Here is a 26,975-nt window from a genome sequence, read left to right on the forward strand (position 1 = left end):
TAATAAGATCCAAAGCAAAAGAGAATAGTATTTCAAGTTATCCATGTTTCCACTATTTTGGATGAGAATGACTGGCTTTGGAACAGCAACAATAGCCAGAAATAGCTGAGGCACAGCAACAAGGCTGTCTCTGCTGACGTTACAATATCCCTACAAATGTCCATCACATGTAGCATTTCTTCCAGTGTAGATGGGGCTTTGGGATGAAAAAACACTCAGGGACTGTTCAGATACTCAATGGAAAATGGTTTTAATATCATCCTGTCTCTTTGAAATGCCACATAAGTGGATTGGCCACAAATGCCTTACCCTCTGGACAGGAGAGTAATAGAAAGATAATTTTCAGAGAGAAATGAAGTCAAGAAGGTTCTAAAAAGGATCAGATCAGAGAGATGCTTCCTCTCCCCCTGGCCTCAGGGACAGCAGGCTGAGCACGGGGCTGGCAGAAGCTGAACTGTAACACCAAGGTAAGAGGGCAAGCAACAGCACAGATGCACACTGAAAAATGACAGAAGAAAACAGATGCAGCAAAGAGCTGATGTTACCCTGAAATACAGGCTAGACTCTTACGTAGATGGCTTATGTGCATCAGAAAACCTCCTTCACACTGACGGATAAATGTCCTTGCAGAAGTGGCTTTCACTGCAGAATCTGTTATTTCCTACGCTGTTTTAGAGCAAGCTCTGCCCAGTATTCAAGCAATCAACATCTGGCCTGTCACACCTGGGGGCGAGACACGTGTATAAAAGTAAATGACAGTAGGGATGATGGGTTATCATGCAGCTGAAAGGGAGTTTGCCACAGACAGAACCACAGAACCAGCTGCACCGTCTGCTCTGGCTTTGGAAATTCCCTTGGAAATCACCTGGGGAAAGCCAGGAAGAAGAGCCTGAGCCCAAGATCACCATGTCCTCCTCCTGTAACCCTCGCTTCTGAAAAGAAGGTGGCAGGTGAGGACAAGCGAGTTTGCTTAACGTTTCTCTGCTGCTATAAATCATACCTCCACAATTATTAAATCCCTACTCGGACAAGCTGTTTACATAGCTGTCTACCCACAAAGTTACAGCGTTCCCAGATTCCTCTACCTTGTTATATCTTTGGCTGTCGGAGAGAAGAATCCATGTCAACAACTTCTGTTTGTTTCTCATGAAAGAAAGAACATTAATCACCTGATTTTTCCTCTTCACACTACATAGAATGATCTCCTTGACTCGTGTAATAAAGCAGGTAATCTGTCATTTCACTATTCTTGCACAAATTCACTCCCATGGACTATTATTGTTTTGTTTATAAGGCTTGTTATTTAAACATAAATGTGCAGCACTAAAAATATATTCTACTCATACAAGAATTTACAGAGGGGGTAAATATATATATATATATAATACATAAATCTTACTGTCGTTTTGTTTTTACTGCGGATTAATATAGCTCTTCTTCATAAGCAAACAAGTGGTGCAGATTTGCATAGCCTACTGAAATTAGAAAAAGATAATACAAGCACCTGGGTTGATAAGTGGGATTACATTATGTGGTGGCAGGCAACAGCTGAACACAAATACATTATATAGTGTTTCAATTAGCAAAAAGACAATTCACTGAAAAGCTTCTGGAAAAACACTTTGGTATGACGAGCAGTATCCCACTTTCACACCTGAATTGTAATGCACTACTCTCTCCATCACCCAGAATACCGAGCAGTGATCCCTCCCAAACATACATACATGGGAGCAGGATTGACCTCGTTTTACGTCTCGCATGGAAGATGCTAAATCTAGTGTTAGTGAGACTATTCATTATTAACTATAAAAACAATTTGACAAAAAAAAAAAAAGAAAAAAAGAAAAAGAAACCAACCCCAAGCCCCTTCAATCTTTTGACAGCTCTGCTGCAAGCAAGCCTTTTGAAGCTCAAGTTGAAAAGGATATATCATTAAAAGAAACCACTTAAATTAGCAGCTTGCCTAATGCACTGAAGCTTGCCTACCCTGGCTTTCTGTTGTGCTAAAGGTGTAGTGCAGCTCTGCCAGTCCAGCAGCTGTGCAATCACCAGCCAAAGGAGACTTTCTTCCTCTTCCTTGGCCATGTACTCCCACCCCTTGGCTTGGCAAGCTTCAGCATTCACCTAGCATCTGGGAGTTAAAGCAGCATTTAAAAAATAATAATAAAAGGAAAAGGGAAATTGAACAGGCAGCAGAAAGCCAGCACTATGCAAGGGGCAAGAGCACACCCCATGTGCTGGCCTTGCTGCAGCACAGAACCACGCTTCTGACTCTCACGTGCCTGAGACTGTTAGCAGAAAGCTGCTGTATTAATTAAAGGCCTCAGAGGTTCCTAATAAACAACTTCTGTCCAATCTAGCTGGAGCAGCTTAAAACACAATCACTCCCCAGTGGGTTCTGCCTTCCTCCTGCTGGCGATGACCTTCCCTGTAGCAGAGCAGGACAAAGAGAAGTGCCCTCTCCTGGGAGCTGCACGTGCTCTTGGTCCAGGTGCGGATGCACGCCCACTCTGCTGCTCCTTCGACGGGGCGGTAATGGCCCCGAGGGACAGGGGAGATGGCAGGGACGTTCGGTGTCCAGCAGCTGCTCACCTTGCACGGCTCTAATGCAAGTTTAAGGCACAGCCATCTTCGCTGAGTCGCTCTGAACTAACGTGCAGCAGCTGTGGAGTGAAGAACAACAAGCTTCCGACTGGCACAACCCATACGAGACTAGAAACGCAGTCGACTGTTGAATGTTTTCAGATTTTCTCCCCTGGGTTTTGTGCTGAAATCTCTTCCACCCAATTTTTCTTCCTTCCGACAAAAACAAACCTTTTTCTTTCCCTTAGTGGAGAAAACAGTCTAACGTTGAGCATAAAAGCAAAACATAAAGCTCAGTGGCTATTAAAATCAGTCGAGCCCCTCTCACTTTTCAAAGCCTCGTATTAACAGAACTTTACAATAAAAGATAAATGCCTTTGGCAATGCCCTGCGTGCACTGCTGGGGAGGGGGGGTCATGCGAGTGAATGGCTTCTGATTAGTAACAGGAAGCAAGCAAGAGCCCACTGTCACCAAAGATGAACGCACTGTCATATCCAGCCTGCTCCGCACATGGCTCTTCTTGGGTAAGGTGAGCAATCGTTGCTGAAAAGCTAGCCCTGCACACCGTTATTAATACAGCCGTGGCTGTGTTCTCCTTAAGAGTTGCTCATAAAATTTAAAAACATCCAGCACAGTGACTCAAACCCCGTTGGCCTGTTACCTGTTGACCGTCTCAAGTGAGAATCAGAGCTCGAGGTTGGAGAGCCGTAACGAAAAGAGCATGGGCTTACAGTGAAGTTACGCTTTCCCTTTGGGAATAACACATGGCAATCACCTTTGCTGTGGCTTTTTAAAATGCACGGTCTTTGCTCCGTGAAGGCCGTCCAGCCTGATACTTTATCAAGGCTCCATACAAAGCTTTTGTTCATCTCTCCAAAAAGTATCAAAGAAACCAGCACCTGCTCTCACTTAGACAGCAATTAGACGGCAACTCATTACACAACGGGTTTGGCGTAGCGTTTTAGATGCGATAGTTGAATGCTTTTGCCAAACGTTAGAATAACGTGAGCACCTCTTTACGGGCTGAAAGTAGTAGTTACTACTAAGATTAACTCCCTTCCACCCAGGCCTGGTCATGCGTAACACACGCAGCTCAGGCCAAAGCAAGTCTTTTCCATTCCTTGAGTGGAAACCCAAACAAATTTAAGTACTTTGACGTCCTGTGCTGGCCATTCTGGCCACTCCCAGTCCAGCCAGACCCCACGTATTCTGTAAGTAGGGCTCATGATTTTTTGACTAATCTGGAGACTTTACACAGGCAAAGCTGCGTATGTACTTCTGTTCCTCCTTACCACCACCAAGCTATCTCAGCTGAAACCTGTAGCATCAGAAAATGGCAGGTTGTGCGCTTTTGGTACCATTCTGTTACTTCTGTTGAAATCTAAAACCCTACACTTGAAAAGAAATGGAGATGGGACTTTCCCTCTTGGCTGCAAACTGTGCAGAAAGCTGCCTCCAGTCCCCAGACAGCAAAGCTGTTAACTACTGACAAGGACCCATGTGCCTGTCAGCACCTACCCCTCTACAACTAATCCCCTGACCAGTAGCCCACTGGAAGCAGCCCCTGCCTAGTTGCTCCTCAAGGAAAACTGACACTGGAGATTGCTGGCATGGTGAGACCACAACGTAGTGCTAGTTGCTCACACTCCACTCAGATTGCTATCCATCCCATATTCTTGAGCAATTTCTCTCTGAAAAAGGAAGAATTTGGATCAAATATAAATGCAAATTGAATGCAGACATGCTGCATACATGCTCAAATCCATCAGAAGAAATCTGCCAGATCAGTTTGTTGAACTGACAACCCTGGAGACCAGAAGATTGCCAGACAGGACAGACAGGAAGAAGGTACGAGAAACTGGGAAGAGGCTGTTTGCCTCCGCAGTACCAGCCTGTCACTACACTGAAGACCTGCAAGGTCAAACCACAGCTTTCAACTACCAAATAAACTGGGTCCTGCTACAGGACCAGTGGAAGACAAACAACTGGGCAACTCTGGGCTGGGGAGGGAGAAAAAATGCATAAAGTACATGCTGCAGCTCGAGTACTTAAAAATGTATTTTAGCACTAGAGCACCGATGGTTGTACACACAGCTGAGCCAACAATCGAAAAGTTTGATTTCAACAAAGCCCAAGGGGAAGACAAGGAGGACACGATTTCACAAAGCTTGATCAGTTCAGGCAACGATCCTATTGACATCCTCCTCCATGCCAGGCAAGTTTAGCTCAGCAGCCATTTCAAAGCTCATCCCTTTTACTCCTTCTCCTGCCTATCTTTTGCCCACCCAGTATTCCTGACACAGCTCTGTGGGTTCCCGAGATGACCTGGATCAAAGCATGATTACGTATGCAGCTGAGCAAAAAATGAGAGAGAGGGAGAGAGGGAAGAAAGAACGACACCAAAACACTCAGCACAGCTTCAGAGAAGTTAAGAGGGGTCCAGAAGAGGTATGTCAGCAAAGAGGAAGCTAGGAGAGGAAGGAAGATAAAAGTCTGTGTTGGGTGTAAAAGGAAACAAAACAGGAACGTTCCCCTTCGCAGCAAAACTAACGCTGTTTCAACGGCTCATGACGCATAAAGAACTGAAAGGGTGCCTTGTCTTCCACAAAAGACAGAAAGACATTTTTCATCTTGGCTTCCTTTTTTGGTTTGGTTTTGTTTTTAGCCTGGAAAGTACCAAAGGCACTGGAGTTCCCTGTTACTTTTCATATCTGATGAGTTGGTGTCCACGAAGTGAACCAGTCGTGGGCCTGAACCATCCAACTGCTTCTCACCATTGGAGTCCCACAGCCAAAACTAGCAGATATCCTTTCAGAAAAAATTCTCCTGCAACACTCAAATGCATTTTTTTGCCAAGAACCCTGGCAAAAAGCCTAAATCCACTATTGCTTTTAATCCTAACCAGCTCCTTCAAGCTACTCATCATCCCTTGACCCTTGCAAGCATGGCTGAGGAATGAGGGCACTGAACAGAGGGGACAGAGCAGGCACAGAGGACAACAAAAAATCCAGATTTTATTATGACACACCACACCAGAGGAGCTAGTAGGCATATACAGAGATAGATTTTGGGTTTGGTGCTTTGGAGAGGTGAAGAAAAGCTTGGGGGGTCAGGGGTGGGAGGTATGGGGACTGGTGCCAGGAAAGGCACCACCCTCCTCACCCCGTATTGGGCTACCCAGGGAAATTCATAAGGTCACACAGAACATTTCTTCTGTGTGAAAGAGAGCTTTATTTTATGGTTCACGTTGGACTAGGACTGGGGTGAGAGGAGCGTGGAGGAAAAAAGGTTGAGAAAGCATTTTCCATTTCTCTCTTTTAAATGGCATTTTTCAGTCAGCCTGTTTTGGTTCTCACTTCATACAGGGGACAACTCCCAGCCTCTGCCTGCATTTTCAGCATATTTTCTGCAAGAGATTGGCTGGAGTCCTACAATTTTAACCCACATTTTGCACATTCAGGGTAAGAACTCGGAAGAGTTCAACGAGGACTTCGTAACTGATTTCTAGGAAAGAGGAGGCCGCTTACCACAGCATTATCTCAAAGCAGTCCTTTGCAATCGATACCCACAACACTGCGTTACTGCAGTTTCTCTTTTCGAAAGCATGTTTTTTTTCCTTTTTTTTTTTTTTAATCTTACCATGGTTTCCTTCACGGAAAATTAAAAATAACAATAATAACACTACTTCAGTGATGCTTTCCTTGAAATTACACGCACATACTTATTGATACATCCCTGAGATGCCATGGGGGCAGGGAGGGGAGGCAGGGAGAGAGTACTAAGGCATATAATTTAGCAATCGCCTGCTGCAAAACAACTGCTTTTACATATTTTTTCCAAAAAAAAAAAACCAACAGCAAGCACTGTCTATACTGATGGATAAAGCCCAAATTCACAGTATCCTCATGGTTACCAGAAGGACTCTATGCTGGAAAGCCTGTTTATGGCAGGGCAGTATTTGCAACCTCACTGGTAGCATAACCACAACCTGATAGCATGAGAGGGACAAAGCAGAAAGGCAACTTCTTTAATCATAATGCTCTACTGACCTTTTCCTCGAGGGCCCCTCTTCGAAATCCGAAGAACTAACATCGTTGCTCGTTGAGGACACTTGCGATGCATCGTCCTTCTCATTCTCCAGCTGCTCTGATCCCGGTCCTAATCCTTTAGATTGGCCATTAGTGAGAAGTCCTGCAAACATGAGAAAGTAGAACACAATATTCAAAGCCTGCATAACCAGGGCCAAATGGATTTTATAAAAAATCACGCATTACACTAAAATAGAGAGTCGACTCCCAAAGCAATCGTCTTGCAAAAAAGCTATGCTGATAACATTGATTTCGCACAGAGGTACTTCAACAAGCAACTGGCTGATTGCATGTTTCTGATTTGGTTAGCTGTAAGCCAGCAGCTCCAAACAGCTACCCTACAGGTGTTTGCAATCACATTTATAATCTTGTCACATCCCTTACGCTAAAAGGGGTACAGCTTAGAGTCATAAACTCATCCCCGTGTTGTAGGCAGCCTGTTGACTGCCGCAGATGAGAATCTTTTTCATTTATCTGTAGATCACTATAAAATTAATCTGCCGTTTAATTAATTTGTCGTCTTCTCGCGCTTCATTCTCCTGTTTCCAACGATAACAATTTATGATCCTTTAAAAAAAAAAAAATCCTAAACCCCAAAGGAGTTAACATCAAACAGACGTTTCTTGCTTCTGAATCTTCTGACCCAGCATCACTCAAATCCAGAAACTCCTGACCACAGGCAGAGGTGCAGAGGGCAGGGGAAGCAGGGATGCTTTGTGCCTTAGCCCTGCTGGAAGCACAGCAAAGTCCCGTAGATGGCAGAAAGCATCAGGCCCTGCATAAGCACACTGCTCAACAAATTTTGCTTATTCTCCTCCAAGCAATAAATACAAGATGACTTGACTCTTCCGAAACGACAGCAGATAGCGGAGCCACTCAGACTTAAGAAGGAATTAAAGGAGTAATATATTCCTCAGTAAACTTTATGATGAGAGGGAAGATAATTACTAGCAACGTTATCAGCTCAGTATGAGTCGTAACTTTATCCCGAAGAACGCTTTCGCATCTCCCCATCAAAATGCGTCAGTAAATGGCATTACAAAGCTTTGTCTCATGGCTTTAGTTCCTCAGAAGAATGCTGGTGGGACCTCCCTCCCTCGGTCATCTCAGCAGCGCTTTCTCTATTTGTACCCTAGAAAGAAAACAGGGAGGGGGGTGCCTGCTTCCCCCAGAAGCTGGAATATATAAAATATATATTTAGAAATATAGCTTAAAAAGCAGAAGCCTGGACCTTTTTTTTTTTTTTTGTGGGGAAAATGCTTTAACTCCTCTTTTTTTTTCCACCCCCCAATATGAACCTCACAAGAGGAAAGTTGAACCTGAGCTAGGCACTGATTTCTGCATTGAAACATCTCCTCCAACCAGCCTGAGCCTGACGCAGCCAAGTGAAATGACCACGCTTACAATTTTACCCCCTTTTTGTTAAATTGCTTGGGGTGTTTTCCTTCACACTAAAGAGACCTCAATTCGTGATCTAGCAGGTTTTAGTATTTGATACTTCCATGGGGTTTGCAATGCAACCCGGCAATGCGACGGGGGGTGACAGCATTCCTTTTATGTATTTCAGAGGAACTGAAGCAGACCTTTTCAAAAAAACATTAAAAAACATTAAACACTTTGATTTTATGCTGAATGCACCCTCATTGGAAGCGGCAGTGACCAAGTTTATTCTTAAACGCGATTCAACTTTTCTGCTCTGCGTTTTTCCATGAAACTCCTGCTGATAAAATTTACCATTTTTAAACTCCAGAGAAGTCTAAATCAAGCATATCGTTTGAGGCCCGATACTCAGTAACTTCACTCTTATGACAGGATTTGATTAGCTTTTCCAAGAGCAATATTTGTTCTGGAGCCTTGCCATATGTAAAACCCAGCAAACCGAAGTGTATGAGTCAAGAAAATCACCTTTTGGGCTGTCAACTTGCATGCACTTGGAAGGCAATTTCTATTCATCCTTTCTCCCTGCCAAGCCATCAGTGCACTTGGAAGACAAGCGTGATTTGTGCCCCTTACGGAGAAATATTGGTTTGTCTACTATTATTCATCACAACCGGCACCATCCCCAAATGCAATAATACCGCAGATAACCGAAGTTAGCTATCATCAGCTGAAACCAATTAAAACAAGTGCCCTAAAACGGAGGCATAAAGCTGCGAACGAGAGCTACTGATAAATAACGGGAGCGGGTGTCATGTTCTACAGCTTTTCAGGGTCAGCATAATTGCAAAATTCACTCAGCGGTGATGAAAGGCGCAGACATCCGCAGTCCACGGGAGCCGTCTCCTCCCAAGCACCGGCGAGGAAGCACATGCTGAATTAGGCTGTTAGAAAGTTTATTGTCACTCCATCATTTTTATATCGAGTGCATTCGGTGTGCCCCCAGATACCTTTCCCTTCGAATGCCGCTCCTGCTTGCTCTCCCTGCGATGAACAGCGCCCTTCGCTGCCGCGCACCCATCAGGTTGGAGGTGTCACAGGGCAGGGCGAGGACCCTAATGTGTGTGGGGTGACACTTGGGCACCCTCATCGCCCTTAATGAGCTGCCACTGGTGCAGGTCTGCTGGGATGCTGCGGGGACAGAGTCCTTCTCATGTCCATTCACATGGGTTTGACTCTCCAAGGTTAACTGAGCAGGAGGAAGCAGCAGTTCATGGTTCGTAAAAGTGCAGCACATGGCACAAACATAAAGAGGGAGAAGGAACTGAGCAAGAAAAGGGTCAGTCCCCTTGTGGGACTGCTCATTATTCAGGCCTCGTGGTCAGAGTAAATCAGAGTTAATAAAAATAAATTTTATTCCCGTAGTATTGAGCAAAAAAAAAAAAAGTGTTTGTTTTAGAAGTCATATTAGACTTAATGTTTTTAAAAAAAAATAAATGTCATTAAATTTAAATTTGAACTTGGATTATATGTGGGTGTAGAATTTCATATATGAAAATGAGTTACATGAAATCGTAATTCATACGTACAGAGAAGCAGTGCGTACTCGCTGCCAAAGTTTAGAAGGAACTGAAACACATGAGCGGCTCAAAGGCACTGAACAAACACTGCTTTAACTGAGTCACTAATAACGGATTACTTGACTCAGTCAGAAATGCAGAAACTCACATATCAAATGGTCCCTTAAATTGGCTATTCTGGCTTCAGCAGATCAAGATTAGACGCTGTGAAAGAAAGGCCAGCTACTAATTCCTAGTGATTAAAAAGGGTAGCTTAAAAGTGAGCTGCAGAGATTTTAACATCCTTTCCACAATGCATCCCAGACACACGGATGTCAACTTTCACAGTTTTGCTGAATCCTTTTTTAAGCTGCTGCATAACCTGTGACGGCAAACTGCGCGCTGCTTAAAAAGAAAAAAAAAAAAAAAAAAATCTGTTTATCAGCTTCTAACTGCGCTGAGAAAACAGCAGATGCAAGTATTACGTCCGCCCTGTTACAAAGCTGGGGGGAAAGCAGAAGATCCCTCTCTGCCTTCTGCACACCAGTCGGTATTAAGGAGACTGCGCTCCTGATACCTCCTTTTTACTTGCCTTTCACAGCCTGAACGTTTTCAAACCCAGCCGTGGCTACGAGTCTGTTTCCTCCTTTGCTTTTCCACCCTCTGGCTGTCCCACCAGCTCTCGGTGCCCTGCAGGAGCTGCTCGGGGCCATACCTGCTGCTCCCCGAGGTCCCGCAGCACCTCGCTAGCCCACTGGCTTCTTGATGGTGGTTGTTAATTGAGCAGGGGCCTTGCTGAGCCTCCTCCAGCGATGGCCAGCTCCCTTTCACCGAAAACAGTGCGTGTGAAAAGCAGTTCAATCAGCTTAAATGAGTTTACATTAGGGGGCTTGCACTGCCTTAAGAGGATTGCTTTTCCTAAGGTAGACTTGCTGTTCCAGTGCAGGCAGGGCTTAGTGTGTATCGGTACAGCTTTGCTAACCTTACCAAATTTGGTGACACCCACACAATTCTAGCAGCAATCTGCAAGTCTGTGCTCGAGCCAGGATCTAACACGTTTCTGGACACCTGGAGAAATGTCTGACAGGCACACACTGGGCAGGTGTCGGGAGCACCGGGCTCACTGAAGACATGATGTGAAAATCAGAGTACCCGGGAGCACGCTGCACAACGAAACGCTGCAGAAGTACAAATACACAGGGTGGGGACAGGAGGAAGAGTAAAGCAGAAAGGAGCAACGTTAAGGAAAGATGGAAAAAAAAAAAAAACACAAGGGAGGGGTTGAGGTAGGTTAATCGGTTTTAAGAATAGATGAGATGACAATTAACTGGTATGTTCTTCGTTATTAAAGCTACCGAATAATCAGGAAACCACTCTGAACAAATCTCAGCATCACGTGGTTAGTCGGATGCAGTGCTTGGGTGAAGGGACTTTCACAGTGTTTCCAAAACACTGTTTCTGCATTGCTTACTCTAATGCCAACAAGGCGTCTGAATACGAACGTTTCCGTGACCTCTTGCAACGAGAGAGCAACACCTCCTTCAGCGAGCTGCTTCCCCACGCTCAGGCGGCTCAGGAAACGAGAAGCACTCGCTTGTATTTCCAGTCAGTTCTCACAGGCGGAGGCAACCCACAAAGCCATCACGACAGAAAACCAGCAGTCAGCAACGCTCGAACGCAAGCCAAAGGAACTAAAAATGACCTAAAAAAAAGGGGGCATTTCAACACGGCTGCGTTCACAGCTTTCTGTACGGGATGAGGACCTCACGCCAGCCACTGTGTGGCAGGGAAGCTGTGGTGCAGATCCCTGCTACAACTCAAATCCACACCTGGGCTCTCCGGTGTGTCTTGACCGCGGCAGATGCCAAGAGATATTGGGTTTGCCTCCCCCTTTGCATTCTTCCCCACGCACTGCAAGTCGAGTCGCTGCCGGCTGGTACAAAGGTACAAATTCCAGGGCAATTGTCAAAACAAATAAAGACAAGTTGCAAGAAGCTAAAAAAGTGGATTTACTCAAAGCAATGTCCTCCGCGCGCCAGGATGACAGTGTTATTTATGGGGGCACGCAATAGCACAGAACAGGAGCAGATCTTAGCTGCGTCGGCACGGAGCTCGAGCTTCGCTTGCTGATGGACTCGCCTGTCCCAGCTTTGGCTGTGCAGTCTCGGCAGCATACAGGAAAGCTTTGCAGAAAAAAATATATGTATATACAAATAGCAATTTACTTCTCTCTGCAGCATCCCTTTTAGGAAAGCTGCAGCAGCAATTAACCACACACACCAGGGCTGACAGGCACATGCCATCTGAACGGGGGTAAGCTCTTGGGTATCTCTGCACTGCGTAACTCTAACAAAGTTGAATCCTGCACGCATGATGTCGAGAAATAAAGGTACCGCCTTCAGCTCTCGAGGTATTTCCACTACCTGTAGTTTCAAGCAGATAATGTTCTGTATGAAAACCAACATCAAGCAAGCCAAAGCCTCCCCACACCCTGTTTTCCTTCAGCCTAAGCACCGCAGGACTTGAGTTTATTAGGAGCTGTAATTTTACACACAAGTTTACTTGCCAAGCATCCTCACTGAATAGCCCTTGCCCATTTTCCAAGTGACAAACAGCTGCAAGACAATACAAATTCACATCCCATTGTCAACAACCCTGAATACCTTCCTCTTCCCAAAAGCCCTTACATGCCAGAACACAAGCTGAAACGCTACCAAGAGCTTGGTAGGCATGTTAAATAAAACCATTAATCATTTGACGCCAAGTTAAAACATCCCGGTATCTCTAAAACATCTGCAACAGCCCGCATTAATCAGCACATTGTACGGAGTTACTGTATTTAGCTGTTGTATAGCTATGCACAAAAGATAATTTAGTTTTACAGTGCAAATGCCATCTGTCACATTGTCACAGCATGACAAGGTATCACATTACATATTAAACAGACAACACGCCTCGAAAATAAGGCCTATTTTCATGCCACGGTTGTCTTAGAGACTAAAGAACTGGGTTTTCACGGTAGTCACATAATTTAAAAAAAAAAATATCTCTGGGATAAGAGATACCTATCTGCTCTTTTTTTTTTTTTTTTAGGTATGGATGTCATTAAAAATGCTATTTTCATCTCACTTGGTAATACAGAACTAAAGCAGTTTTCCATCTCTTAAAAAAAAAAAAAAGCAAAAGCAAAAAGGAGCCCACAGCATGCAGCAGTCATTGTTTACACCACATGATGCCCTGCATTGCCACGCTAATGGTGGTTAACAGCACGTGGGCTTTTCGGATGACAAGCCACTGGACATTAGGTTGATTGTGGTGCATCAGAGAGCACACGCATCCAGGAGTGCTGTTGTGCCAAAATCTGTTAGCAAATAGCTTGCACAGGCCTCCTAAACGGCCGGGACAGGGCTTTCAGATGTGGATATACATCATTACTGTGGAAGCCAGGCAAGAATGACATTACAGCACAAGATGTTTTTGTCAGCTTGTCAAAAGACGAGATCACCAAAGAGAAGCGATTAAGTAACACAGGTTGAAAGAAGCTCCTTACTCCCATTACATCTCCATCCAAAATTGCTATTAAGCAAGCGAAGACATTTATGTGACTTTGTTCCCTACCTATGAGCCACTCATCAAGCACCTGTTAGCATCATTAATTGAAATTACATTGTTTTGATGCTTTAACACAACTTCATTACGTTCTGCTTTTCTTTGCCTTTAGGTTGCCGGTGTTTTTTTTGTGTTGGTGGTTTCTTTTTCTTTTTTCTTTTTATTAAACTGGTAGAAACAAGGACGTAACAGCCAAAAATGAACCTCATTTACTTCTGTTGGGAAACCACCCCAGGCCATAATACAAGGCTCCATTTTATTTATGAAATATGCATCTGGAAGAAATAAATAATAATAATAAATAAAGGAACCAACACTTGCAACATATTACCCAGAGAAAAACCTCACTCAAAGCCTACATTTCCATTATTTTATGTTTATACAAAAAAAAAAAAAAAATCCATTCAAAGGGACACACCTCGCTGATTAAAGACATTTCTCAGCTTGTAAGGACACAGTGAAAAATCAGACCACCTGTTTCCCCCAAGCAAGACACATTGACACTTCTGGTGCCTTGTTTTTTTTTAATAGGACAGAATGGAGGTGATTAGCCTGGGCTCCACGGAGGTGTGGTCTGGACAAATTTGGAAACAGGAATACAAAGCAGGGCAGGTATTTGCATCACAGGTGAAGAAGAAGCAAGCAATCATGCTCATTCCAAAACACTGGGGAACAAATAGGTTTCTCCTAAATCCTCTTCTCACAAATCGAAAGAGCTAAGCTGGAGGTAAAGCCAACAAATACCTCGCATTTCTGCACAACCCTCCAAATTAAAAAAAAAGAGGAAAAAAAAAAAAAAGAAACTCCAAGTGGTTGTGCTGAGTCCCAAAATTCAAGCACAAGCTGAGGCTGTTGTGAATGAAGCAGAACAGAGGGGAGGAAAAGAGAGCTGATGGCAAACACTGCCAGCTGCTCCCTATCTGTTATATCGGTAGCATTGTGCTATCGAGCTTCTCCCAATTGCTACTGGAGCAGTGTGATAAGGGAAGAGTGGCAGCTTTTCTAATAAGTAGGTACCAGGCCGTGTAAAGGTCATAAGTTTTTGACAAACAGAAACAGAGTTAATTTTATAGTACTCTAAGCACTCGCTGCTGGCGCCGGGGAAACGAGCACCGTGTCCTCGTCCTGCGTGTTGCCAAGGAGCAGCAGCATTTGATGTGCACAGCTTGCAGCCCTCTCTGTCCCCCAGCCCCTCTTGGAGTGCCGGCTGCAATCAGAGAGCTTCAGAAGAGCAACAGGACTCCAGAGGCGAGGTCCTAGCTGTAGACTTCAGAGAAACACTGCTGGAATAGGCACAGGAAAAACCATTTGCAGGTTAGGATGCAGGGAGCTGGACGCCTGTGCCCTGCTGGTGGCCCTGGACCAGGTCACCTCCACGCACTGCAGCTCGCTCACCTGGAAGGTAAAGGTGGCGAGACCAACCTCAAGGGCCCGGAGGTGTACAGACAGCACCATGTGGGACGAGGGGTCATGACTGAAATCCCTACATGGCACGTGCCTCGTGTGGGTCTTGGCGCCGGACAGAATGGCTTTATTTCTCCCCTAGGAGAACAAATGCCTCTTGATTTGCAGCTATGCCAAGGACATCTGTCCTACAGGACATCTCCTCTCCTGCTCAGTAATAACATATGCAATCTGGAGACAGATTAAATGCACATTTTATTTCAAATCACAGGCACAAGCAGGTCCACAGGAGCGATTTCTCTCTTTTCAGCAAAGGATATCAGTGATAGAAAAATGTGCATCATCACCAAGATAGAGCAAAGTCTGAGTAAGTTCTCAGGTATTAACAAAATCATCAGTGACATACGAATAAATTATTCTTTGTTCTTTATGCCAAAACCATCATGTCTTGTTTATCCTCTCTTTTCTGGGGAATTTTACGGCTGAACGGAGAACCAGTGGGGTAATATCCCACGAGAGGAGAGAGTAAAAGGAAACCCTCAGTGTGCCTGCGAAAGAACGTATTTCATTTTTAAATGTTTTCTTTCTTCCATTTGTGTTTGGCTTAAATCTATTTGACAGTTACTTGAAGAAAAGTTAGCAACTCCATTTCTAATGTGTTTTTGCCTGTTCTTTACAGGAAATCCCTCATATGAGGGAGAGCATATTTTAGGCCTTTGTCACCTACATGGAGCATGAGGTGAGGGCAATTTCTTCCCTTTTTGAATCACTTCTACAGACCTGTCTTAATTTTAAAATAAGTACCATTGTTTCACCAGTTATTTCCCACCCTCAGCATCACAGCGATATGCTTTTAGACTCAGTCTGGAAGTCTAGACCTTACCTTCTCTCACAGTCAAGCTTCCACTAGGAATGGGTGGACAAGGGAACAATAAATCCTCACTTCAAAAACACCCCTACCTTGGCACCGAGGGACGAGGCAGATTAGTAAAAAATAAAAAAAGCCATTCTGGTATTTTAAGTAACACGAGAGGGAAAGCTATGCCAAGAGCAGGTCTCTAGATAACAGCTATTCTGCACTAGAAAGAAAAAATTAGCAAATGTGTCTCCGCAGAGTATAAATGAAGGAGGGAGAAAGAAGGTAAAGGCAAACATGCCAAAGCAAGGAAGAGCCTGCTAATTGGAAGAAAATATAACATATGAATGTGCAAATAAAACAACAAGGGAAATAAACAGGCTTACAGTGTTTCACTGCTTGCGCTGAGTACGTGAGAGCCCTAAAGAGGAGAGACGTGCAGCTAAAACCCAAAGGCTTAGCACAGCTTGCATCTAGTCGTTCCAATTTCTAGGCAGCCCTCACAGCCCGTATAATTTGAAAACAGCGTATCTGCGTGAAACTGGATACAGCAGCAACCCAGCATCGTGATTAACATTTGTTACACGCTTTTCCTCTAACGAAGCGTGGTTCCGAGGGATCTGCAGTGACAGCTTGGTGGAACGGGCCGGGCCCAGGGTCTCACAGCGGACAGCCGTGACAAAATGGCCGCTTCTCCAGAGGGAGCCATGATCCTGGCTGCGGGAGGGCCACCAGCGGGTGCACCCGGTGCCAGGGACCTGCCTGGCCTCGCAGCCCCTTTTCCAGCAGCCCCCAGCCTGAAAGACAGGCGTGAGCACGCAGGATGTGAGAGGAGGCAGCCTGAGTCACTTCTTTCATGGTCACATCGAATTTAATGGCCAAAGGGCTTCTAGCGCTTGACTTCTTACCCACAGCCCACCAGCCAGCCAAACACCCGACTCCAGAAGGGAAAGAACGCTAACAAAGCAGAAGAAGAAGGGGGAAAAGGCCGACAGAAGCATCAGAAAGCCCTTTCGGGAAGGTTACCCTCCACCTAATTGTCTGTAATTCTGCCCGTGTGTGACAAAAGCCGTGAAAGGCAAACGCTGAATGACATACTTCTAATTGCACAGTCCCACTTGATATTTTAACGCATGTCATTGAGGATTTGCCTTTCGCGACTTCTGCCAGCAGCACGGGCAGCCCTCCAGCCAGCCAGAAGCTGCATTTTCCCTAACGTGACGCGAGTGCCGAAGATTTTCTTCACTGCAAGAGCACGGCACAGCCCCGGGACCAGCAGCCACGCTGGTCCCTGCGGCGAGCAGGGTGGGCACTGGGCCAGAGCTCCCCTCTCCTCTCCTTCCCTCTCCTCCTTCTACTAACCACCTGAGTGGTGATCTCTGAGTTTAGAGCAGCTGAATATCCGCTGACACAAAGCAGGCCACCATCCCTTCCAGCTTCACAGCCGAACCTCCCTGCTGAAGGGCCAGGCAGCAGAGCGGCCCCATCCCATCAGAGGATGGTGGGGAGGAAGGCTGCTCTCGCGTATCTGCTCCCAGCCTTTGCAACCACGCTAGTATACAGCTCTGAGACATCCCTCAAAACCAGAAGGAAGGTGAGAAGAAAGATATCTGAGCAATTCTCAAACGTTTTTGTTTAAAGCCACTGGTTTCCTGAAGCACAACACCAGTTTTTATCCACAATCCCAGATTTCATCCACGATGCTCAGTGCCTCACTGCTAGTAGAGAAAGGCAACTCTTTCCAAGGCAAAACTTCTTCTGGGAGTGATCGCTTCCCCTTGAGACACCATGTACCACTGATGTCCTCTCTTTCACCAAGAGCAGCTGCCAGGCACCTTAAAACACCACAAAAACTCAAGCACCTGCAAGACCTCCCCCAGATTTGGCCTTTGAACTTTGGGGACTTGCTCCTCCTCACTACTTTTACTTCTGGCCTTTTTTTTTTTTTCTTTTTTTTTTTTTTTTTTTTTTTTTTAAATTTCCTATCTTAGAGACACATTTCCTCACTTCCTAAATTAAAGGTGGGAGCAGTGCACGTTGTGCTCAGGATGCTCTGCCGCTTTGCCTCAGCCCCCTGTAGCCTGTTTGCAGTGTTACTGTCAGGGGAGAGGAGGCTCGTGACAGTGACAGTAAAACGTTCAGACCAAGCACTGCAAACCAAAATCACAAGCACAATTTGAAAGCCTGACACAAGCAAACAAATCGTTCTGCCACCCGCGTGCACGGGAGCGATGACACTTCACCTCTGCTTAAGTCCTCAGCCTTCGCCCGAGGTACGGATGGATCCCAGCGCATCTCCTGCGTAGCGCCAGCAGCAGCGGCAGGGCTGGGAGGACACTCACTCTCTACCTGTCGGGCGTGGGTGATGGAGAAAACACGCCAGGAGATCAAGCTGTAGCTGGGAGGAAGATGTTCAGGAGAAAGAGGAGCTCTCCCATGCTGCAGCGAGATAAGAAAAGATGAGGGGGAAAGCGAGGGGAGCCCAGGCTCGGTGGTCAGCTGAGCTCCAAGGACCTCGTGATGGGAGCACGGGGCACAGCAAGAGCAATGCAAGCTGCAGACACCAGATAGAGCATGGGTTAATTAAGACTCTGCTCTTAACTGGGGGATGACTTCTGACGAAGATTATTGCAGCTCTCTGAAGCATCAGCACATGAAATGTCAGTGATGTTACAGCCTTCACGGGAAGGCTCCTCATGTGCCAAGCAATTTCCACCTCTGTTTCTAGCCGCCAAGAGCAGCACCTTCACTTTCCTTCTGTGAGACCTACAGACACACCGTGGGGTGGTGGTAGGGGGAGTGAGAGCTGGGGCAGGGAGCCACGGGCTTGAAAACCTGATGCCGGAGAAAGGGCTTGTGAAGGCTGAGGAGACTTCCCACCACACTACCTCCCCAGAGGGTTTGAGGAGATTCCACCTCCATGAGATGTTTGGCTGCTATTAAAAAAGCTTTTTTGCTCAAGTTTTGGGGACATTAGCAGGGGAAGTAAAACAATGTCAGCTGCTTCTTGGCTTAATAGAAACCTTGGAACAACCATCAGCAGACACTCTGACAATCAAGAATATAAAGCAACGCGTGTTTAAGAACTTCATCTTAGCAAGAAAAGGAGGAAAAATATTATCCTGTCATTTTTAAAGAATACTGTTTTCTTCCCTCAAATTGGGAAACTATGAAGTGGGCAAGAATTGGTTGCACGGAATTTTCCTTGCACCCATTCACAATGCCATAATTTATTGCAATAATGATATTCATATTCACTGAATAATGATTCATAACCAAAAAACAACGAACCTTAGCATGTTTCTTGGTAGCTTCAGCATCAGAGAAGCAGAAGTAGGAGGTGCTTCCAACTGGACAGCATGGAAATACAGGGTGAATGTAAGCGAGCTTTCAAAACAATACCTGAGAGGTTATATGCATGCTACAGTTCCTCATTGCCTTGCTACAATAAAACACACGAAATTGATTTAGGGCCCAAAGTACATTACTGGAATTCAAAGAAAACCAACACGACTCTATTTCAAGACGATGGGACAATAGTGGAGGAAAAGCAAAAAGAAGAAAAACGAAAAAAGGAAGAGAAAAGAAGAAAAAACAAAGAGGAAAAAAAATGAAGGCTGCAATCCCTCCCTATGTTCACAGTACTCTATAAAATGCTGAGAGACGTTATTAAACTGAAACAGTCAAGGCAACAGAAGTCGTCCTGGAGTCAGAACGTCCCCTACCCTGCACGTCAAGGCATCTCTACCAAGTCAAACTCAAGTTGCAAGGACCCTTAAATGGCATTAATGCTTAGCACATGCTTCGCCCTTTGTGTGTTCCAACTGCTTCAAACCAAAGAACTCGCGCAGCAAAGAAACGGGAGAATAACTCTGCATGCCCTGACACGGGATGGGGTCTGCTCCAGCAGCCTGCTCGTCCCTCCGCGGGGGAGGACGGCGTGTTTTACAACCCCGGCCTCATGCGGTGGGACGAGGCAGAAAGGACAGCGTCAGCCACACAGCGGGTGCTGGAGCCACCCTCCCAGTGGGGCGATGGAGCAGCCGGGGGAAGGAGCAGGGCCACAGGTACATCGCTCTGCCTCTTGGTAAAGGAGCCTCCACGGGGCAGGAGCCAAAGCCAGGGCCTGGAGAAATCCACAGCCTGCTCCAGATCCTTGAGGAGCCAACAAACTCCTTGTGCTCTTCCCTCTTGGCACACTCAGGCACCCAGGTCAAGGCTGAGGTCCCAAGTGAAACAGTGTGGTGGTCGCTCAGAGAGGCCACGCAGCAAGCATGGCAGTAAATGACAACAAAAACATCCTTTTAAACACATACCCACCAAAAAGGAAAGAAAAAAAGTGCACTCTCATTTAATGGAAAAAGGAAAACAGATGACTGGATCCAAAGTGGTGAGCAGGATATGAGAAGGCAGAGCTGGGTTTTTGTTGTTTTTTCTTTACAGACATATAAAATCAAGAATGGCTTTGGCAGGAGCTGGATAGATAAAAGTGGACCACTTGTAAAGGAATGAGGTGGATTTTTTACTTTTAATTTCTTTCTGAACTTAAAATCTGCCTTAGAGATATTACAGAAAACACTTTCAAGTTTAAAAAAAAAAGTCACTGGGGACATGAAGGCCTCATTGTTTTCCCCAAACTTTGTATGTCAACACATACACATGCATAAAATCCTTACCTCCCTTCTGAGACATTAAATCCACACAATATCTCTTGGAGAGGGTAAAAAGGAAATGTAGGTCAAGATGTTAAGATAGGGATTGCTTCTGAAAGATGAAAGCGTAAGAGGACTAAGCTTTCATTCCTTATGTTTCTTTGAGATTTCAAACAGAGTGTTATTTGATAATGGTTCCTTTCAGAAAATTGGAATTTAATATAGCTAATTATAAGTTAGAGAATTAATGTACAGTCAGTCCTCCAACTGAGCGGGTATACCATGCTGGTGCTTTTTACCAGCATGCCCCCAGTGCTTATTATAGATCTTTTCTCCAAATACTGAGGCCAATCTGCTCTCTCATTAGGCCGGATGGCCCAGGAGTTTGTGGGAGGAGGGAAAAAATAGAAATCAATGATCTGCAGGGCTGTAATGCTGAGCCGCAGCAAGCAGCCTGGAGTTGTCCTCACAGCACGGCGAAACACAGGAACAGACCCCGCTTGGAAAGGGGAAAGCACAGAAAGTAGAGGACAAAGAATGGAAAACACAAGTAGCGGGAAGGGAAAAGCTCACAGAGAAACGGGAGAACACATTTTCCTGGTTCTGATTAGAAGGGTGGGAAAAGGACAAAACAAAAGCAAAGAGAGCGGGGGGAGTACTCCGAATTGTCCACTGCTAACATGGAAGTACGAGCTATCTTAAGTTAAAAATCCTGACCTACATTTCATGGAAACAAAGAGGTATAAATAGGAGCATCCCTCTGAACACTCCTCGGCAGCGAAGGCAGCTACATTTGGACCAGGAATGGTTTTTCTGCGATTCGGAAGCGAGCCACGCATCGCTGTTTCAGAGCCCGAAATAGGTTTGAGATGCTCTATTTCTAGAGATGGCACAAAACGTGTTCGGCAACATCTGCTGTGCACCACTGGTTAGTACGTCAAGTAACGCTGCACTTCGCATGGTCTAAAACGTGTGTAGTACTTGAGTGGGCTTTGGGAAGAAGGAATTTGCATCGCAGGAAGGTCTTCAGCCAACAAGGCTCTTGCAGTTTGTTTTTCACCACGGTTTCAGCCCAAAAACTAAGCCAGCAGATTTCTTTCAGTTCTCCAGCAGAGGTGTGAGCTCCTGCAGTGACGTCTCCTTGCCGAGTAAGGCATGAGCTCTGTTTGAAGGTCTCAGTCAGAAGGGCCATAACCAGTTTCTTCCTCCAAATGGTACCTACGCTCAGTCATCAGCTGGATGTGGGGAGAAGGGGCGCATTTCCAAGTTAATCAGGAAAGATTTCTGGTATGAAATTAGCAGACTAATTCCTCTGAAGTCATACTCTTCTTTGGCATGCCCCCACCTGGGTTAGGGGAGGATGTTCCACAGGGAAAAACCCCGCACCCTGGCAGAAGACACCTCTCCTCTCAGAGAGAACAGCACTCATTTCTGCATAAAACAAACAAGCTAGAAGTGTAACGAGCTCCTTCCTGTCACACTTAGAGCTTTAGGGAGCTGAAGTCTCTGTGACAAGCAGTACTTCTCCATTGCTTTTTGACCTTAGCGAAGAGAAACAGCGTGCATGGACATCAATCACTCTACATCAGTCTGCTCACTGGTTCCTGCTGCCTGAAGAAGAACCTGGTGAACCTACTGTCAGGAGGAGGAAAAATAGTCACGGTTTCCATGAGGCTACCCCAACTGAGTCCAAGATGATTTGAGAAGCTTTAAGTAGGGATTTAGTTAGCAGTTGCAATGTCGACCCAGCCAGATGGTAATCCAGCACCACCTCAAAATCTAAGAAGCAGTCTAAGAAAGTCTGCTTTTCAGGCCATTAGTGGCAGATGCCTAGAACTACAACAGAAAGAAAGGGAGGTTTCTATGCCTTAACTAACGACCTATTTATTCTGTTTTATGAGCAGAGTACTTGTATATAATCCTCTGCTATGCCCTGGATGCTAATCAACTTTCAAAAGACTTCACATGCCGGTTTTATTGGAGCGTCTTCCACACTGCCATAAAGGGAACTTCGTACAAATAGTCCTACAACCTGGGAGAGATCAACATCGGCTCATGGCTCAAAAACCTCTCTTTCACCAAGAACTCTTACTCTTCACTTCTGGAGACTCTAAATATTCAAGGACATCACTATACTGTGCAAAAGTGATCCATGAAAGACTGAATTTAAATCTACAGTTGTAAATGGGCTGTGTTTATCTACTTATCTTGTCCTTTTCTATTAGAGAAGGTCATTGCTAGGCAAACGTAAACTGGCATGTGAAGTCCATCTCTGCAGGACAATGAGATAAGGCAAATCTTCTGGGACAGGCTTCCACCCAAATAACACTTGACAAGTAGTCCCTAACCACAGGGACCCCAGCCGCAGCTGCACAAATGTCCATCTCCAATTGATGTAAGGGATGGGGAAGAGTAGTGACAACCTTGCTTCAAGATGATCTGGAATTCAAGCCACACTCTAACAACTTCTATCCTTTATTCATAGCTTCTACCTGAAGGCAATCTTTGCTGACCTCCCGAGATGTAGAGGCAGAATTAGTAGGTAGAAAGCACTCTTTTATTATGCTGGCAAAACTAAAATGTTCTTTGCTTACTGTCAAGTAGATTGTCACATTGCAGGGAAGTGCTGGGGCTCTTCTTGGAACCTTCTCCTCACCCCCAGCCCATCCCCATATGCATCAATTTCAAGGCTCTGCACAACCCTCCTGCTTCATTCTGCCATGAGGCCAGAACGTGAGAGCACACACAAGGCTCTGAAACAAGATCCCAGCATCACAGCAAGAGAGCAGGGGTCAGGAAAAAAACAGACTGGGATGAAATTCCTCTCTTCAGCCCTCTCCATCCACCACACCTGCATCTGAAATGTTTCTGTACAACCAGGATGCCTTTTCCCAATGTCCTCTTTGAGAGGACATGCTTCTACTGCTGCCCTAACACCCTCTTGCTAGCTTTGTGGCAACATTTCCTCTCTGAAGAAGAGGAAAAATTGTACTCCTCCACTTCTATCACTTTTAAACATCTTTCAGGCTCTTCACGCACCACAGGCACAACATAAAAACACTGGGGTGCTTAGCAGGCAGAGTAAGCAAAACACCTCTAAACACAGCTGACCATGAGCACCTTCACCTTTCACAGGTGAGGGATAAGCAAAGGAGGAGAAAAATGTGATTAAATGCTGCTGTAGTCTTCAGGCATTACTCAGAGTGGCTGGCAGGGGCCAAATCTTTTGCAGGAAAAGCGTTTTATCTCCTGGCTTCCCAAACTGTACCAGGTCAGCTGAAGAGGTTTCAGGAGTTTGCCAGCTCTGTCTCTCTGTGGGATCCTCAGCAGATTGCTCCAGCTGGGCTCCTTCCAGCTCTTCCCTTTTTCCATTTTAGCATATAGCTTGAATAAAGAAAACAAGATGAAGGCTTTCAAAGATAACGCAGTCTTTCACAAACAGATGCAGAACAAAGCACAGGAAATTCTGAGCAAAGTAAAAAATGAATGTTGTCTGCTCGAGGCTTATCTGGAACGAGTTAGCCTCTTAGTGGACAGATCTGAAACACGCCGACTGCGATTGCAGCACTCGCTAATGGTCTGGGGAGAGGAGCAAACAGGATGAGTACGGGTGGAAATTCAACTGCCTTCAGCACTTGGAGCAGGCAACTCCTTTGGACGTACCAGAGGCAACACTTGCGAGTCAAATCTGTGCTCGGCTTGTCACTGTCATCCCCGCCACCTAAGCACACGGCTCGTACATCTGCAGCCATGAATGGACACCCCACTTCAAAGTATTCCAGTCATTTAAATCGAGAAATAAAGGACATCAAAGGCAGATTATAGAAAATGTTTATTCATCTGATCCTGGATACAAAAGCACATTAACTGCCTGTAATAAATCTGTGCTAGTCAGACACACACACACACAAAAAAAAGATACGTAAAAAAATGCATGCACATTCATTACGACGTGGAGCGATCTGCTGTGACTGAACAGTGAACGTGCTAAGCTATATTTATTCTCCGGAAAACATTCACCCACAAACACCGAGAAATATCTGCTGTGTGATCGACGCCTCACCAGCATCGGTTATCGAAAGGCAGCAGCTAGTTTAGAATAGTTTCTGGGAGATTTTAACACCATAAAGACCCCATGAAAACCAAACCAAAGTGCAGAGGCATGAGCTCAGGAGCAGGCTGATAGCACAGGTTGTTCTGAGCAGTAAAATGAAGGTGACTAATTCTTGGGTTCTGTTGCTTAAAAAAGGAGACTGGTTTTCTAGCTTTTCACAGCAGAAATACCACGTTGAAGTGTGGTTTGCTGACTCAAGAGAACTCAGTATCAATCTGCTGAAGGTCCTGTGCCCGGGAACAGAGGTAACGGGGTGTTTTTTTGAGGTCAGGAGTAGGTGCACTGGCAACTTGCGGGAATACTTACTGTGCCCATCACTAGTTACAGCCATCTGTCACTGATCTCCACTTTTTCTTCTAAAACCACTTTACTGCCAGCGTTGACATGATAAGGTTTATGGCACACATGACATCTGCGCTGATTAAACAGAGCCTAATGGCCTTAAAAACGTCCTGCTGGACCAGCGCTCGCAAACTATTTTCCCTCTTTCAGACAGCGAGCCATTTCTAAAACACCCCCCACGTCAAGCAAAAGCCTCTGTGGAGGTTATAAAGCCCTTGAAGACTGAAAGTCTTCTCTCTAACACTCTGGAAGTGTTAGATACAGTCTTGGACGAATACCACAAAGCTATACAGTAACAATAATTAACAAAAACCTTGTTCAAAGCTAAGCCCAGGCAGCCCTGAGCAAAAAACACAGCTCCTTAGGATTGTCCACACTAAATGCTCTACACAGCCCCTGCGTTTGACTGAAACTCCTCTCCACTTTGACTTGTGATGTTATTTCCCATTGCATTGCTATTTTCTTAATAAAACAGAGCATTCTAATTCAATGACGGATTTTTCTTTCCCTGTTGCCTTACTGGTTACATCCCTCATTGTCTGTCCTTCAGACTGAAAACACCAGTTATTTAGTGCACGGTTTCCTTCTGCCATTCATGAGTAATGGGGTAGCAACGTGAGGACTGAAATTTAAACCCTCTTTCCAACCTGCAGACCTTTTGTCTCCACTGGAACATTTTAATCGACACTAAAATAATAATAGTGATGAACACTGGGCATCCGACAGACAAAAAAAGCCAAAGTATCTTTCTCCCCACTCCCATGCCCCCAGACAGGCGTTGTTTCTAAACAGAGGAGCATTTTGCTCACTTTTTCTGAGCGCACTGCTGCATCACTGCCTTCATCTCCACTTGGCGTCCAAATTTCACACAAACAAGTTTCCATCCCCTCTGATCTGCTGGACAAATCATACTATGGAACTCCATCATTTACACTACCTTTAACATTAACAGCTGCTTAATTTTGATTTGATTTCTGTGCGAGCCACAAGCTGACTCTTTACCACCCCTCGGTGCAACTCAACAGCTGGAAAGCTGCCAGCACCACCACTTCTTGTCTCAGTGGATTACCAGCAGGCTCTTCATCCACCCCAACCTGCCAGAGTTTGAAGGATAATGCTCTAAAGAGGATCTCTCTGGTTTTCAACCCCCTCAATAAAAGTCTAAAAAATAAAATCGAAAAAAAAAAAATAGTTAGAAACTTAAAATTCCTTATCTGCCAACCAGGGAAATGGTTGGTTTTGAGTACCAGGCACTGCATCTCACCAGAGAAAGTACCAATAACAACCTATTTTTCCAGCAACTTATGTATATTTTGACATAACATTTCTAGAGTCAGCTCAAGTAACACAAGACCCGATGCATATCTTGGTACAGATCTGTACAGACTTAACGTTCGTCAAAGAAGCCACTACATGCGAGTTATATGTCACGCTCATTTACAGAACAAGCAAACAGGAATTGACAAAGGGTCCAAGTTGTGACAGAGCTGCCAATTGTACAAGGTATTTGAGAAAGCGCTGTCCTTTCGGCTGTACGTGCCAGACAAAAAGATTGCCAGCCTAAATCCAGACCCTGGAATTTTATGGCTGCAGAAAACAGAATGAAGCTGTTTGTTTGTCCACACTCAAGGGTGTTCTCTTTACTGCTGCTACAAACAGTAAACCCAAGGCAGCAGTTATGCAGAAATGACCCTGAACCAAGGAAAACAAAATTGCTGTCCCCTGGTTGGGGTTAAGGCAAAGTTTTATTTCACAGCCAGCCCATGCAATGCATTTCACCACTACATCATGGGTGCCTTTTTTGTTAGTTTGTTTTAAAAATACCTTCTTCTAACTCCTACGACTGTGAAATGTTTTTCTCCATTTTTTTTTAGCTGCATCTTTCTTTGCTCCTGTTTCTGGCAACTGCTGCCCCTTCCAGCACTGAGGCTGCAGTTAGAGAAGACGACTGCACCAGTCCTAAGGCTGTGGTTAGAAAAGGTGACAATGCCAAGTGAGCATCAGGTGGGACTAATCCCATCTCCTCCTCCAGCTTTCAGTCAACATACACTGTACCCTCAGCCACTTCTGATCCTTTTCCTTACCTTACTTATTTTAGGCCTACAATAACTGTCTCCTGCAGACTGTGTATGCTCTTCTGCAGATAATTCGTTGCTTTTTTTTTTTTTTTTAATTTTCCACTACCTACAATTAAAAATATGCAGAGACGAAATTATTTTTGGAATTACTTTGACTAGAAATACACACAGGGACAACAGCAACTTTTTTTTTAGGTGGCAGTGAAATGAAGCTTTAGGAAAATTAATTCTGCAGTTACGCTGTTCCTTTCCCTATTCGAAAAATGTCCACCTCCTATCTTTTAGGGAAAAGGGATGGTAGGTGCCCAGCAT

General features: G+C 45.1%; 1 protein-coding gene across 2 annotated transcripts in view; it reads right to left on the reverse strand.

Annotated features, from left to right (window-relative positions):
* Nucleotides 1-26,975, reverse strand: part of JARID2 (jumonji and AT-rich interaction domain containing 2) — a 202,810-nt gene that overhangs the window by 81,429 nt on the left and 94,406 nt on the right. For both annotated transcript variants that reach the window (XM_038175718.2, XM_027451254.3), the window contains exon 3: nucleotides 6,634-6,775. In XM_038175718.2, coding sequence (XP_038031646.1) covers nucleotides 6,634-6,775 — 142 coding nt within the window. The remainder of the gene's footprint in view (nucleotides 1-6,633; nucleotides 6,776-26,975) is intronic.

The sequence above is a fragment of the Anas platyrhynchos genome, chromosome 2 (genome assembly GCF_047663525.1).
Source record: "Anas platyrhynchos isolate ZD024472 breed Pekin duck chromosome 2, IASCAAS_PekinDuck_T2T, whole genome shotgun sequence".
Classification (NCBI taxonomy): Eukaryota; Metazoa; Chordata; class Aves; order Anseriformes; family Anatidae; genus Anas; species Anas platyrhynchos.